The sequence below is a fragment of the Bombina bombina genome, chromosome 12 (assembly GCF_027579735.1).
Source record: "Bombina bombina isolate aBomBom1 chromosome 12, aBomBom1.pri, whole genome shotgun sequence".
NCBI lineage: Eukaryota > Metazoa > Chordata > Amphibia > Anura > Bombinatoridae > Bombina > Bombina bombina.
In genome coordinates this window covers 93,203,900-93,220,782 of record NC_069510.1, presented here as the reverse complement: position 1 = coordinate 93,220,782, position 16,883 = coordinate 93,203,900, and the positions used below count along the sequence as shown (strand labels likewise).

Here is a 16,883-nt window from a genome sequence, read left to right as displayed (position 1 = left end):
ATAGGGCGCCACAGCAATGCCTCTGGATCTGGCCACTGCAAGTAGCGCCCCCAGATCCTTTGTGAAGATTCTCGGGCCGTCAGCAGACCAAAGGGAAGGGCCACAAACTGGAAGTGTTGGTCCAGAAATGAAAATGTCAGGAACCTGAAGTGATCCCTGTGGATTGGCACATGAAGGTATGCATCCTTCAAGTCTATTGTCGTCATGAACTGCCCCTCTTGAACTAGGGGCAGGATAGATCTGATTGTTTCCATTTTGAACGATGGAACAGCCAGAAACTTGTTTAAACACTTTAGGTCTAGAATCAGGCGGAACGTGCCCTCCTTCTTTGGAACCATAGTACCCTAGACCCCCTTTCTGCAGGGGGTACTGGTACAATTACTCCGAGGGAAGAAAGATCTCTCACACATTCCAGAAAGGCATCCCTCTTCTCTGGTCTTGAATACAGGTTTGACAGTAGGAATCTGCCCCTTGATCTGAAACCTATCCTGTAACCCTGGGCGACGACCTCCAGAACCTAAGGGTCCTGAAATCCTGTAACCAGGCTTCTGAGAAGAGAGATAATCTGCCCCCTTCTTGGCCCGGAGACCGGTCGGGGGCCGCCCCTTCATGATGACTTTGTTACAGGGGGCTTCTTGTCTCCTGTAACCGTGGATATGATTGAGTCCAATCCTGGACCGAACAGGATCTTTCTCTGAAATGGAAGGGATAGCAGTCTAGACTTAGGAGGTCATGTCCGCAGACCACGATTTTAGCCACACAGCCCTCCGGGCTAATACGGAAAAAACTGACACCTTAGTGTTCAGGCGAATAATTTGCATATTGGCATCACAAATAAAAGAATTAGCGACCCTTAAGGCCTTAATTCTCTCCTGTATCACGTCAAGGGGAGTCTCTCAACCATGTCAGACAGAGCTTCACACCAATATGTTTGTCAGGATTTCCATATGTTCATGCCCATCAATGTGTTTTATGGTTTACTATACCTTTAATTGCCTCTCATTCACTTATTGCTTCATATAAAAGTCCACCTCTCCTCTATGTCCTTGCTTGGTATTGTTGTTTTACATAAGACTCCTAGCTCTCTCAGCAATCTATCCTTCCTGCTTGATTCGCTACGGCCCATCTGTAACTTCCTACGCTAACCTGTCAGCCTGTTTCACAGTGAGTTCCTCTATCCAGTACCGAACTCCTTACCATCACTCCGGCCGGATCTACGGAAATCAATCCGCGGTGACATCACACGCCAACCAAACGGATCCTCGCGGCACTGTCCGAAGCACACAGCCGCACGGAGCTCCTACAACCGGACAAACCAGTTGCCCCAATTAACTTCCAAGTTACTTACCAGCTCCTCTCCAGGTACTAACCATTTGTTCCTCTGTGCCTAACCTTAGAAGCCTGCTATCCGATCCTCTGCTTCTCTCTAAATAAGAGTTACATACTAAAGCTAAATACCATCTTACGGTTTGCTGGGCTGATTCCTCATCCCCCACACTTGCATATATTTCAAGCTTTAGTGAGAAGGGTTGCCAATATTTATCAGTCTCTACCTGTAATATATATATATATAAATCATTTCTCTCATGTTTTACTTGGTTTACATATTAAAGGCTTAACTGCAGTGTTAGTGCTTGACACAAGTTGCAATTCAGGCTTACTTAACTGAGCCATACATAAAATCTGCTTAATAACTGCTGTGGGATTCACTTCACCTATTGGTGATTCATGTGAGTTTCATATTTTGTTAAGCTACAAAACTATATTATATCTCAGCAGCTGTGGTTACTCATAGAACTCTCTTTGTTCTTTAGACATCCTTTGTTGCCTGACAGAATACCAAGCCATAATTCTAAAATGGACCCAGCTGAGATGTCTGCACAAATACAAAGCCTAAATCAAAAAGTAGATTTATTGGCTGATGGCTTTAACACACTAAAAGCTGAGAATGTAGCACTTAAAGCTTACATCAAGGATTTCCTTGAAACTAAATTACACACACCTGAGCCACAAGTTAGTCTCCCTGAAAAATTTAATGGAGACAGGGCACAATACAGAGACTTTAAGAATGCATGCCTTTTGCTGTTTACTTTAAAACCCCAGTCATATCCCAATGACAGAATTAGAGTTCTCACTGTTATCTCCTTCCTTAGAGGGGAACCACGCAGTTGGGCCAATAGTTTCTTTGAGACCAATGACAATATACTTAATTCATTGGATCAATTCCTCCAAGCCATGGGTCAATTGTATGAAGACCCCTTCAAACAGCAAACAGCAGAAACCGCACTAAGGGCTTTGAAACAAAAAAAAAAGGGTAGTCGAAGACTACATCACAGACTTCAAAAGGTGGGCAAAAGATTCAGAATGGAACAATTTGTCTTTGAGGAACCAGTTCCGTTTGGGTCTCTCAGACGCTGTCAAGGATGAGTTATACCGGACTGAGATTCCTGCCACCTTAGAAGAATTAATTAAACTTAGTATTACCATTGATAGAAGGCTAAGAGAAAGACAACATGAAAAAACATACCCTGATACATACACAAAGAAAAGTATTAGTAGTACAGCCTCCACTACCAAATCCAATACTGAACCAATGGATATTGGCTTTATTAAAGGCCCACTAAGCCCCCAAGAAAAGATCAGGCGAAGAGAAAACAACTTATGCCTCTATTGCGCATCAGACGAGCACTCTGTTAAAGACTGTCCAGCCCTGCAGAAAATTAACAAGGGTGAGTCTTTTATTACCACTCAGTGTTGTAGTACTTATGATCCAAGAACATCCTACTGTAAACTCTCACTTCTCTTTCAGTGGGATCATCACTGGCTCAACGTGCCCGCAATAATTGATTCAGGAGCTACAGCCTGCTACATAGATAAGGATTATACACTTGTTAATAAAATTCCTCTTATGCACAAAAGGTCTCCCGTATTATTATGGGGTATTGATGGTAGGCCACTTTCCTCAGGTCTTGTTGAGTTTCAAACTATTCCGATACTAGTCTGTACATCTGAACATCATAGGGAGTACTTAACTTTTGATGTCATTGCTTCACCTGTTTCACCAGTAATTTTAGGGTTAAATTGGTTAACGTTACACAACCCACACATAGATTGGGCAACTCTATTAATTACCTTTAACTCTAAATATTGTGAAACCACATGCTTTCCACTGAACATCATGCACACCATTCCTATACAGCCAGATGTACAATTACCTGAACAGTACAGGGATTTCGCAGATGTCTTTAGCAAATCTGAGTCAGAAAACCTTCCCCCTCATAGGAAGTATGACTGTCCTATTGAGTTAGTACCTGGAGCAGAGATACCTTACGGTCACATTTTTCCTCAGTCTAAACCTGAACTGTCACATTTAAAATCTTACCTTGAGGACAACTTAAGAAAAAGATTTATCCGACCCTCCACCTCTCCAGCTGGAGCTGGCATTTTCTTTGTTAAAAACAAAGACGGGTCTCTACGCCCTATAGTAGACTACAGACAACTCAATAAAGTGACAGTAAAGAACTGCTACCCTCTACCTCTAATCTCTGAACTGATCGAAAGATTAGAAGGGGCTAAATATTTCACCAAATTAGATTTAAGGGGGGCTTACAATCTCATCCGTGTAAGAAGTGGTGACGAGTGGCTCACGGCGTTTCGTACACGCTACGGCTTGTATGAGTACACCGTGATGCCATTCGGGCTTTGCAATGCCCCAGCCACATTTCAGCATCTAATTAACAATCTCTTCAGAGATTTGCTAGACGTATTCCTTGTCATCTATCTCGATGACATTTTGATTTATTCAAAAACTCTACCTGAACATATTCTACACGTCAGACAGGTACTCTCCAGGCTAAGGAGTAATTTCCTATATGCTAAACCAGAGAAGTGTATTTTTAACACACAGTGCATAAGCTTTCTAGGTTATGTAATAACATCCACAGGAATCCACATGGAAAAAGCCAAGATCCAGGCTATTGTTGATTGGCCTTCTCCTAAATCAAAGAAGGAGGTACAGAGGTTCCTCGGGTTTGCGAACTTTTATCGAAAATGTATAAAGAACTTCTCAAACATAACAAAACCTCTAACCATCCTAACCAAATCTAATATACCTTTTAAATGGACAGTTGAAACTCAAAGGGTATTCAATGTTCTAAAAACCCTCTTTACCTCTGCACCCATCTTGAGGTTTCCTAACTCTAACCTACCCTACATCTTGGAGGTTGACGCATCGGATATAGCCGTAGGAGCAGTCCTCTCTCAATGATCTGGAATCAACCAACCTCTCCATCCTGTTGCGTTCTTCTCACGAAGTTTATCCAGCTCAGAACAAAATTATCAAATTGGTGACAAAGAGCTACTCGCCATTAAGATGTCCCTGGAGCATTGGCGCCATTTACTAGAGGGTACTTCAGTTCCCACAGTCATATATACGGACCATAGGAACCTTCAGTATTTGAAAACCACTAGGACACTCTCCGCCAGGCAACTTCGATGGAACCTCTTCTTCTCTAGGTTCAACTACCAGATTGTCTACCGCCCTGCTTGTAAAAATCATAAGGCAGATGCTCTATCAAGACTACCTACACACACTCGTTCTGACTCTGTTAAAGACACTATCGTACCTCTCGAGAACTACGTCTCCTTTACTATGGATGCCAATACCAGTCTCTCTCGTGAACAAACAATGGATTCTTCGAAACCAATCTCCCAGTTACAGAAAAAGCCAGATGGGATTTACTACTACCATGACAAACTATATATACCTCCCAACCTAAGACAGATAGTACTCCAATCTTCACACGAAACCTTGCTAGCAGGACACCCTGGTATCAAAAAGACACAAGAACTCATTACTCGAACTTACTGGTGGCCAGAAATTAACCAAGATATTAAGAGACATGTTCTCACTTGTTCAGAATGTACAGTGTCGAAAAGAGCCAAACATCCACCTTATGGTCTACTGATTCCGTTACCTACCCCTAGCCGACCTTGGGTAGAGATAGCTCTAGACTACATCGTCGATCTTCCGAAATCACAGAATAATACAACCATACTTGTTGTTGTTGATCTATTTAGTAAGATGTCACACTTCATCCCTTACCATAAACTTCCTACGGCATCTGAAACCATTCAACTACTCATCACCCATGTTTTCAAACATCATGGTATTCCTAATACTATGCTTACTGACCGAGGTACTCAATTCTCCAGCAAACTCTGGAGTGAATTCTGTAAGGTGTTTTCGATTGACAAACGACTGAGCACGGCTTACCATCCTCAAACCAACGGACAGACCGAATGGTCAAACCAATGGCTTGAGCAGTTCCTTCGGACTTACTGTTCTGCACAACCTCTACAATGGTCAAATCACCTCCCCTATGCAGAGTTCTGTTTCAATAACACCATCCATTCCACGACAAAACAAACTCCATTCTTTGTGAACTACGGGTTCCACCCTAAATTCCAGATCCTCCCGGACAACCAAAGTTCTTCCCCCAATATATCCAACCTCTCCATACTTATTGCCTCCAATGTTGCCATTGTTAAAGCTGCTATAGAGGAAGCGAAGAAAAACCAGAAGTTTTACTACGATAGAAAACGGATGTCCCCTCCATCCTATTCTATAGGTGATCTGGTATGGTTATCTACAAAAAACCTTCGGCTTAACACACCTTGTAAAAAACTCACTCCCCTTTTCATAGGACCATATCCTATTACTCACATCATCAATTCAAACGCTGTACGACTGAAACTACCCGATTCCATGAAAGTGCATTCTACCTTCCATGTTTCTCTGCTGAAACCTTATAGGGCACTCAGGAATCCTTCCTCTACTACTGCCATTCCAGATGTTGTCATTGATCCTAATACCGAGTATGAGGTACTTTCCATCCTGGATTCTAGAAAACATTGAGGGATCCTCCAGTATTTGATCCGTTGGAAGGGTTACACTCCGGATGATGATTCCTGGGAGCCGGCTGGTAACATTTCGGCTCCCAGACTTGTTGCCCTGTTCCATCAAAGGAACCCTGACTGTCCCAGCTCCTGAGCCCCGGAGTTGCTCCTTGAAGGGGGGGTCCTGTCAGGATTTCCATATGTTCATGCCCATCAATGTGTTTTATGGTTTACTATACCTTTAATTGCCTCTCATTCACTTATTGCTTCATATAAAAGTCCACCTCTCCTCTATGTCCTTGCTTGGTATTGTTGTTTTACATGAGACTCCTAGCTCTCTCAGCAATCTATCCTTCCTGCTTGATTCGCTACGGCCCATCTGTAACTTCCTACGCTAACCTGTCAGCCTGTTTCACAGTAAGTTCCTCTATCCAGTACCGGACTCCTTACCATCACTCCGGCCGGATCTACGGAAATCAATCCGCGGTGACGTCACACGCCAACCAAACGGATCCTTGTGGCACTGTCCGAAGCACACAGCCGCACGGAGCTCCTACAACCGGACAAACCAGTTGCCCCAGTTAACTTCCAAGTTACTTACCGGCTCCTCTCCAGGTACTAACTTAACATTTGTTCCTCTGTGCCTAACCTTAGAAGCCTGCTATCCGATCCTCTGCTTCTCTCTAAATAAGAGTTACATACTAAAGCTAAATACCATCTTACGGTTTGCTGGGCTGATTCCTCATCCCCCACACTTGCATATATTTCAAGCTTTAGTAAGAAGGGTTGCCAATATTTATCAGTCTCTACCTGTAATATATATATAAATCATTTCTCTCATGTTTTACTTGGTTTACATATTAAGGGCTTAACTGCAGTGTTAGTGCTTGACACAAGTTGCAATTCAAGCTTACTTAACTGAGCCATACATAAAATCTGCTTAACTGCTGTGGGATTCACTTCACCTATTGGTGATTCATGTGAGTTTCATATTTTGTTAAGCTACAAAACTATATTATATCTCAGCAGCTGTGGTTACTCATAGAACTCTCTTTGTTCTTTAGACATCCTTTGTTGCCTGACAATGTTGCAGCTCCGGCAAATGCAGCTACCGCCGCTGCCGGCTGAAAAACAAACCCTGTGTGTTGAAACATCTTTCTCAACATGTTCTCTAACTTTTTATCCATGGGCTTTTTAAACAACGAACTATCTTCAAGGGGAATCAGCGTCCGCTTTGCGAGCGTAGACATAGCACCATCCACCTTAGGGACAGTCCCCCATAGCTCGAGCTGAGAGTACGGGATGGGGAACAATTTCTATAAAGAAGAAGAAGGGGAAAAGGAAGAACCTAAGAACCTAATCTCTCCCATTCATTCTTGATAATGTTAGCCATCTTAACAGGAAACGGGAAGGTCTGAGGCACCACCCTGTCCTCATACACTTTATTAAGCTTAGGAATCGAAGGTTCCTCCAGTAGTTTCGGTTCCGGAACCTCGAGGGTAGCCAGCACTTGCTTCAGGAAAAAGCGCATATCTGCAGTCGGAGCTTTAGATGACATAGACTCCGACCCAGAAGGAACGTCCTCCAAAGAGTCGGAGTCGTCCTCGTCAGCGGATAATCTTTCCGAAATATGAGTAGATGACCTCCAAGTTGGATCGCCATATTTTACCTTACGCTTGCGCTTAGCAGAATGTGGTAAGGCACTAATCACCTTAGACACCGCCGTTTGCAGTTGATCAGCAAAATCTGGTGGCCAACTGATCTCTCCCGTAGGAGAAATAGTCGTGCCCTGTGGCACTGCATGTGTAATTGGAGATGAATGTAGGGAATGCACCTCACGGGACGGAGCACTCAGAGGTGGACGGCTCAGTAGCACTAGACATTCTATTTTTTTTTAGATGTCGTAACTTTATCAAGGCATGTGGAACATAGTTGGGCAGGCGGATCTAGCAGAAACTCCTCACAATAAACACAGCTACTAGACTTTGTTAAGGAGGGAGTACCCTCTAACGCGTCAGAGTCCTCCATAGCTTGCGCTTTTATTATGGACAAGATATAGTATATAAAAAAAGGCACCTTTATAACCTCCAATGGCTGGGGCACTCACCTGCTCTTATGACCCGGACCACAGAAACCGTTACGTCTCCTGCAACCACCGGACAAGCAGAGGAAGTCGATTAGGCCACACCCGATCAGAAGGAATGCCTCGCAGGACCGCCCCTGCACTAGAGAGAAAACGTGCCAAATCGGTCATGCAAATACTCCCGAAAATGAAACTAAAAGTCCATCCATTGCCAGAGCCTGTCGCAGCAATGACACAATAAACAATATCATGTACAACCCTCCCCTGTTCAATAATCCCCCTTCCAGGGATATTAACCCTTGATTCTATAAAGATAAAAGGTATCACACTGTGACCATGTTTCCTGCGTTTACATTATGTATATAAAAAATGAAACGATCTTACCAGAATCTATGCCGTGGAACAGGAACACGGCATCTCAAGTGTGACAGTGTAGTAGCATCACTCCTGACATGGACTTGAGTGTAGAAAGCAGGCAGTGAAACTCGTCAACGCTGATTGCTTAAGGAGTTGTTAAAATGAGTCGGGATGGTTTCGCAGAAAGACTCTCCCTGCATCTCCGGACTCTAACTTTCACCCATGCTCTCACTGAGAGGCTGACAGGACTACTTAAAACTCCAGTCCCATTTCGCAGAGTACTACCCTCCATAAGAGACCACTCAGAATCTTCCGACACTTCTCTGCCAACCTCCTGTGACGAAAGGCAAAGAATGACTGGGGGATGAGGGATGTGGGGGAGGTATTTAAGCCTTTGGCTGGGGTGTCTTTGCCTTCTCCTGGTGGCCAGGTTCTTAATTCCCACAAGTAATGAATAAAGTTGTGGACCATCCTTCCCTTTATATTGAAAAAATTAATTTTGAGTGTGGGATTTTCCATAGCTCTGTATTACAGGTTGTGCGGTCCGGCTAAAATCCTTGCGTTACAGCCTATACCGACACGATCCACTCCGCCACCTGAGTATTTATGGATTTTGCGAAACAAAAATGTTTCACAAAACTCATTCAAATGTTACACAGTACACTAACACCAATATACTACCTATTAACCCCTAAACCACCATCCTCCTGCATCGCAAATACTATATTAAACCTATTAACCCCTTATCTGCTGCCCACCCACATCGCGACTATTAAATAAACCTATTAACCCTTAATCCGCCGCCCCGACATCGCCGACACTAAATAAACCTATTAACCCCTAAACCTCCAACCCCATATCATAACTAATAAACTAAATCTATTTACCCCTAAACCACCAGCCCCCCACATCGTAACTAATAAACTAACCCTATTAACCCCTAAACTGTCGCCCCCATCGCTAAACACTAAATTAAACTATTAACTACTAATCCTAACACCCCCCTAACTTTAAATTAAAATTACAACATAACTATCTTTAAATAAATAAAAACTTACCTGTGAAATAAAAAAAAAATAAGATTAAACTATAAATTAACCTAACATTACTATTCTAATAAAATAAAAAAACTACCAATTAAAAAACCTAAATAACATGATTAAAAAAACCTAACTATACGAAAAAATTGAAAACCTAAATTACAAATTTTAAAAAAACTAACGGCTAGATTTAGAGTTCTGCGGCCAAAGGGGTGCGTTAGCTACGCGTGCTTTTTTTTCCCCCGCACCTTTTAAATACCGCTGGTATTTAGAGTTCACAGAATGGCTGCGTTAGGCTCGAAAAAGGGAGCGTAGAGCATAATTTACCGACACTGCAACTCTAAATACCAGCGGTGTTTACGGACGCGGCCATCTTAAAAAAAGTGCTCGTGCACGATTTCCCCATAGGAAACAATGGGGCAGTTTGAGCTGAAAAAAACCTAACACCTGCAAAAAAGCAGCGTTCAGCTCCTAACGCAGCCCCATTGTTTCCTATGGGGAAACTCTTCCTAAGTCTGCACCTAACACCCTAACATGTACCCCGAGTCTAAACACCCCTAACCTTACACTTATTAACCCCTAATCTGCCGCCCCCGCTATCGCTGACCCCTGCATATTATTATTAACCCCTAATCTGCCGCTCCGTACACCGCCGCAACCTACATTATCCCTATGTACCCCTAATCTGCTGCCCCTAACACCGCCGACCCCTATATTATAATTATTAACCCCTAATCTGCCCCCCCCACGTCGCTGCTACCTACCTACAATTATTAACCCCTAATCTGCCGACCGGACCTCACCGCTACTATAATAAAGTTATTAACCCCTAATCCGCCTCACTCCCGCCTCAATAACCCTATAATAAATAGTATTAACCCCTAATCTGCCCTCCCTAACATCACCGACACCTAAGTTCAAGTATTAACCCCTAATCTGCCGACCGGACCTCACCACTACTCTATTAAATTTATTAACCCCTAAAGCTAAGTCTAACCCTAACACTAACACCCCCCTAAGTTAAATATAATTTTTATCTAACGAAATAAATTAACTCTTATTAAATTAATGGAATCAGCCAATCAGATTCAAGTTCAATCCGAATGGCTGATTGGATCCTATCAGCCAATCGGAATTCGAGGGACGCCATCTTGGATGACGTCCCTTAAAGGAACCGTCATTCGTCGGGAAGTCTTCGGCCAGGATGGATGTTCCGCGTCGGCGGGATGAAGATGGATCCGGAAGAAAGAAGATTGAAGATGCCGCTTGATAGAAGACTTCAGCCGGATCATGGACCTCTTCAGCTCCCGCTTGGATCAAGACTTCAGCCGGATCATGGACACCTTCAGCCCCCGCTTGGGCCAAGACTTCAGCCGGATCATGGACATCTTCAGACCCACTTGGGCTTGGATGAAGACTTTGGAGCCTGGACGGATCGGTGATACCCGGCGTGGTGAAGATAAGGTAGGGAGATCTTCAGGGGCTTAGTGTTAGGTTTATTTAAGGGGGGTTTGGGTTAGATTAGGGGTATGTGGGTGGTGGGTTGTAATGTTGGGGGGGGGGTATTGTATGTTTTTTTTTACAGGCAAAAGAGCTGTTTTCTTTGGGGCATGCCCCGCAAAAGGCCCTTTTAAGGGCTGGTAAGGTAAAAGAGCTTTTCTATTTTAATTTTAGAATAGGGTAGGGCATTTTTTTATTTTGGGGGGCTTTGTTATTTTATTACGGGGCTTAGAGTAGGTGTAATTAGCTTAAAATTGTTGTAATATTTTTCTAATGTTTGTAAATTATTTTTTTATTTTTTGTAACTTAGTTCTTTTTTTATTTTTTGTACTTTAGTTAGTTTATTTAATTGTATTTATTTGTAGGTATTTGTATGTAATTTATTTATTGATAGTGTAGTGTTAGGTTTAATTGTAACTTAGGTTAGGATTTATTTTACAGGTAATTTTGTAATTACAGGTAGCCCTCAGTTTACGCCGGGGTTAGGTTCCATAAGGAATGGTTGTAAATCGAAACCGTTGTAAATTGAAACCCAGTATATAATGTAAGTCAATGGGAAGTGAGGGAGATAGGTTCCAGGCCCCTCTCAAAATTGTCATAATAACACCTAATACATTATTTTTAAAGCTTTGAAATGAAGACTTTAAATGCTAAACAACATTATAAACCTAATAAAATAATCACACAACACAGAATATATAATTAAACTAAGTTAAATGAACAAAAACATTTGCTAAACAGCATTATAAACCTAATAAAATAGGTTCCTTTGAAATCTGCTTGATAGCTCAGGTCTGGTTAAACTGATTGATTTCAGCTTGCTTGGCTTGCATATCTTTGCTGCAACACAAGCGGACAGCTCCACCTACTGGCTATTTTAGTAAATGCACTGCTTCTCAATGCTTTTCAATAGCAGTCACATGACTGGAAAAAAAGGTTGTCATTCTGAAACGGTGTAAATTGAACCGTTGTAAAACGAGGGCCACCTGTATTTTAACTAGGTAGCTATTAAATAGTTATTAACTATTTAATAGCTATTGTACCTGGTTAAAATAAATACAAAGTTGCCTGTAAAATAAATATAAATCCTAAAATAGCTACAATATAATTATTATTTATATTGTAGCTATATTAGGGTTTATTTTACAGGTAAGTATTTAGCTTTAAATAGGAATAATTTATTTAATAAGATTTAATTTAGTTCGTTAGATTTAAATTATATTTAATTTAGGGGGGTGTTAGGGTTAGGGTTAGAGTTAGCTTTAGGGGTTAATACATTTATTAGAGTAGCGGCGAGGTCCGGTCGGCAGATTAGGGGTTAATAATTGAAGTTAGGTGTCGGAGATGTTAGGGAGGGCAGATTAGGGGTTAATACTATTTATTATAGGGTTTTTGAGGCGGGAGTGAGGCGGATTAGGGGTTAATACATTTATTATAGTAGCGGTGAGGTCCGGTCGGCAGATTAGGGGTTAATTATTGTAGGTAGGTGGCAGCGACGTTGTGGGGGGCAGATTAGGGGTTAATAAATATAATATAGGGGTCGGCGGTGTTAGGGGCAGCAGATTAGGGGTACATAGGGATAACGTAGGTGGCGGCGGTGTGCGGTCGGCAGATTAGGGGTTAAAAACATTTATTAGAGTGGTGGCGATGTGGGGGGACCTCGGTTTAGGGGTACATAGGTAGTTTATGGGTGTTAGTGTACTTTAGAGCACAGTAGTTAAGAGCTTTATGAACCGGCGTTAGCCCAGAAAGCTCTTAACTCCTGGCTTTTCTCTGCGGCTGGAGTCTTGTCGTTAGATTTCTAACGCTCACTTCAGCCAAGACTCTAAATACCGGCGTTAGAAAGATCCCATTGAAAAAATATGATACGCAAATGGCGTAGGGGGATCTGCGGTATGGAAAAGTTGCGGCTGGAAAGTGAGCGTTAGACCCTTACCTACACGACTCTAAATACCAGCGGTAGCCCAAAACCAGCGTTAGGGCCCCCTAACGCTGGTTTTGACGGCTAACGCAGAACTCTAAATCTAGGCGTAAGATTAAAAAAAAAAAATACAAAAAATTATAAACTCTAAGATTACAAAAATAATAAACAAAATTATCAAAAATAAAAACAATTACACCTAATCTAATAGCCCAATAACCCCCCCAAATAAAAACACCCCCTAACCTACAATAATCTACCAATAGCCCTTAAAATGGCCTTTTGTAGGGCATAGCCCTAAGTTAAACAGGTCTTTTACCTAGAAAAAATACTAAGTCCCCCCAACAGTAGGGCATTGCCCTTAAAAGGGCATTCAGCTCTTTTATGGTGCCCTTCCCTAATCTAAAAAAAAGCCCACCCAAAAAAAAAAAACTAACACTAACCCCATAAAATCTACTCACGGTTCCTGAAGTCCAGACATCCATCTCCATCCAGGCGGCGAGAAGTCTTCATCCAGGCGGCAACATCTTCATCCATCCTTGGGGCGTCTTCTATCTTCATCCCGGCTGCGCGGAGCGGAGCTATCCTGGACGGCGATGACATCCTGCACGGAGTGTTCTCTTCATCCGAAGACCGCCGTACACTGAAGTTGAATGCAAGGTACCCATTTCAAAATGGCGTACCTTGCATTCCTATTGGCTGAATTGATTCTTCAAATTCAAATCAACCAATAGGATGAGAGCTTCTGGAATCCTATTGGCTGTTCAAAACACCCAATAGGATGAGAGCTACTGAAATCCTATTGGCTGTTTAAATCAAAACACTAACCAAAGTTCCAAGTTTCAGCCTAATTATGCTGTTAATAAAGGTTATTATGCACAAGCTGATCCAGAACCAATGCAATTTATTTCTCACTCTCTTATGAAAAGAAAAACAATGTTGGCATTCTGAGAATCTTTGTCTATATTGTGAAAGTTCTTGACATTATGCAATTGCTTTCTCAAGCAAGATTACACAGACTATATCCGTGACTACTCAAGGTCAGCAAAACACATGATAATTCATATGCTTGGCTTTTAGAAAAAAGGGGAGGATCAAATAATAATTCAACAACCCCATTTAGGGCTAGATTACAAAATTAACATTGAATAAAAAATAGTTTTACATGTTTCGAGGTATTTGAGTGGAAAGGGCTCCAAATTTATATATATACATATACATATATATATATATATATATATATATATATATATATATATATAATATAGAGGGAGAAATGGCCTCCAGTTACTGTCAAGTAACTGTGTGACACAAAGCTCCTAACATCTGACATTGATGGGTTACACCTCCTGCTAACTCAGTGGGATCAATGTCTCTTCCTGGCTTGGGTATAATATAAAATTGAGTATAATTATAGTTCTGAATTTGACAACAATGCTGAGACTGGAAATGAAAAAGTAACCCAAGTATGTAACAGAATATAAAAAGTATGTTAGGATAGGTAGCTAAAACCACATTGATAGTAAACAGATTTGAAATAGCTACTGGGATAGCAACAGACTCAAAGTCCATGATGTAACACAACCCAGATCATATACTTGAGGAACAATGTGAATGCCAGAAAACAGTACCACAATAAGGTTATACAATTGAGATTAGGAGCAATCTAAATATCCCAGGACTTTAAGGTCCCTTTAACATAATACTTTAGGTGTTATATAGTTGATTTAAAAAATATAAATATTAAATCCACTAGACACAAAGTCCATAGAAATAAACTGGTCAAGAGAATTGAACCACCCTCTCGATCAAGAATAAGCCAATACTTTTCATTAAAAGGAGCAGGGCCTCTTTTTTCTTCTAAATGATGCTACACGTGACCCTCTAAATTACATATGGCTGATGGAATTTATTACACTAGATAGTACCTTAGAGTTAAACCATGGTGTGGGTTTTAAAACTATAAATATATATTGTATCTGTCTGCAATGATATGTTTGGGAAATTTTACTTGTTCCCCTTTCCTACCGACCATGCTGTAAATATTATGGTCAGAACACTGGACAGCTCTACCTTGTTTACGGCTTTCTACCCATCTTTTGCTTACTAATCATGTATATTTACTCCTAGGAGCCAGAAGAAAGCCACAGAGGAGACCCCCAATGTCAAAGTGCAAACTACATCCAGTAAAGCAAAAGAAAAAAAGATCCATGTGTCATGCAAGCAGCCTCTCAGCACAGCTTACGTCTCTGTTTGCTTTAAGGAAGACCAAAATACACAAAGCTTGCCTATTCAGAGTAGGTATAACAATAAACGGACAATCAAGAGGAATATAAACCGATCAGCATGTAATATGGGATATCGTCTGCTATCCTATCACAGTGATAGAACTCCCAAGACCTCAGATTTTGGGTTAAATATCATATCTCTACAATACACAGAAACCAAGGTCTTAAAGTCTTGTGTGGAGAGCCAGGCAGCAAATCTTGACATGGATGAGTTTACAATGTTAGTTAAAAGAACGTAGTAATACGAAACTACTTGCATCAGGGATAAGTACATTTTAAAAATGTTCACAAACCCTAAAATAACAATTAAAAAAATGCTGGAAAATGAAAATCTGGTAGTGATTTTTTTCAATGTATAAAATATAAATTGTATATTCACAATGTGCAAAATTACACATTTAGGAAAGAAAAATCCAAAGGAATCCAAAGGATTTGGGAACAATTTTTTTATGAAAAAAATGTAATTTGGTAAACAATGCATTAATGCAGCAGGTAACGCCAGTAGAACGTTGGTTGTATAGGCAGAGGTATCAGCAGTAGAAAGAATAAGGTTGTTTACAGAGCACTAGTTAGGTCTCTTTTTGAGTGAGAGTAGGTTGATTTTTTTTGGTTAAATTCTTTGATTCCAATAGCAATGAATGAACAGGCTTTGGTTGTTTATAATGTATCTAAAGACTCATACGTTAATAGACTGATTGATGTAACATCTTAGGTCCTGATTGTAAGTGCTTCAGTATAGAATGTGATTTTGGTGGTACTCTTGTTAGGATAATCGTATTGTAAACTGCTTATGCATTGCACTTAATAAATGGTATATTACATGATCAAATTTCACCATATAGCAGGATTTCTTTTTTATGATGATTTTTTTCCTCCGGGTCACTGAAAATATTATTAACATTAAAGGGACATTAAACACTTTGAGATGATAATATAAAATGATAAATCATATTTATATATAAAAAAAAAAACAACGCAATATACTTCATTTATTTTGTCCCCTTTTCCTGTATATCTATTCTGTAATTGTGAGCTTTTCAGTTCCTGTTAAAAGTAGAAGTGCAGAACACTGTTATATTCTACACAAAATCCGAAAAAAGACTGTTAAAAAATATATATGCTTACCTAATAAATGTATTTCTTTCCGGATATGGAGAATCCACAATGTCATCAATTACTAGTGGGAATATCACTCCTGGCCAGCAGGAGGAGGTAAAGAGCACCACAGCAAAGCTGTTAAGTGTCACTCCCCTACCAAGAATCCCCAGTCATTCGACCGAAGGGAAATAGGAAAATTAATAACACAAAGGTGTAGAGGTGCCTGAGGTTTAATAAAAAAAATAACTGTCTTAAATTAAAGGGTGGGGTTGTAGACTATCCATATCCGGAAATAAATACATTTATCAGATAAGCATAAATTTTGTTTTCTTTCCTAAGTTATGGAGAGTCCACAACGTCATCAATTACTAGTGGGAACCAAAACCCAAGCTAGAGGACACAGATGACTAGGGAGGGACCTAAACAGAAGGCACCACTGCTTGAAGAACCTTTCCCCAAAAAGAGGCCCCAGCCAACTCAAATGTATCAAATCTGTAAAATTTGGAAAAAGTATGCAGAGAGGACCAAGTTGCCGCCTTGCAAATCTGTTCCACAGAAGCTTTATTTCAAAAGCCTAAGAAGAGGAGAAAGCCCTAGTGGAATGAGCCGTAATTCTCTCAGGAGGTTGCTGACCAGCAGTCTCACAGGCAAAACAAATCATACTTCTCAACCAGAGGAAAAGAGAAGTAGCAGTGGCC

At 40.9% G+C, this 16,883-nt stretch overlaps 1 protein-coding gene across 1 annotated transcript in view; it reads left to right on the top strand.

Annotated features, from left to right (window-relative positions):
- The window catches only part of LOC128642605 (uncharacterized), a 64,356-nt gene extending 48,938 nt beyond the window's left edge, over positions 1–15,418 (top strand). Inside the window, exon 8 of the mRNA XM_053695375.1 lies at positions 14,930–15,418. Within this exon, the coding sequence (XP_053551350.1) occupies positions 14,930–14,989 (60 nt within the window). The 3' untranslated portion in view covers positions 14,990–15,418. The remainder of the gene's footprint in view (positions 1–14,929) is intronic.
- The last annotated feature ends 1,465 nt before the right edge of the window (positions 15,419–16,883 follow it).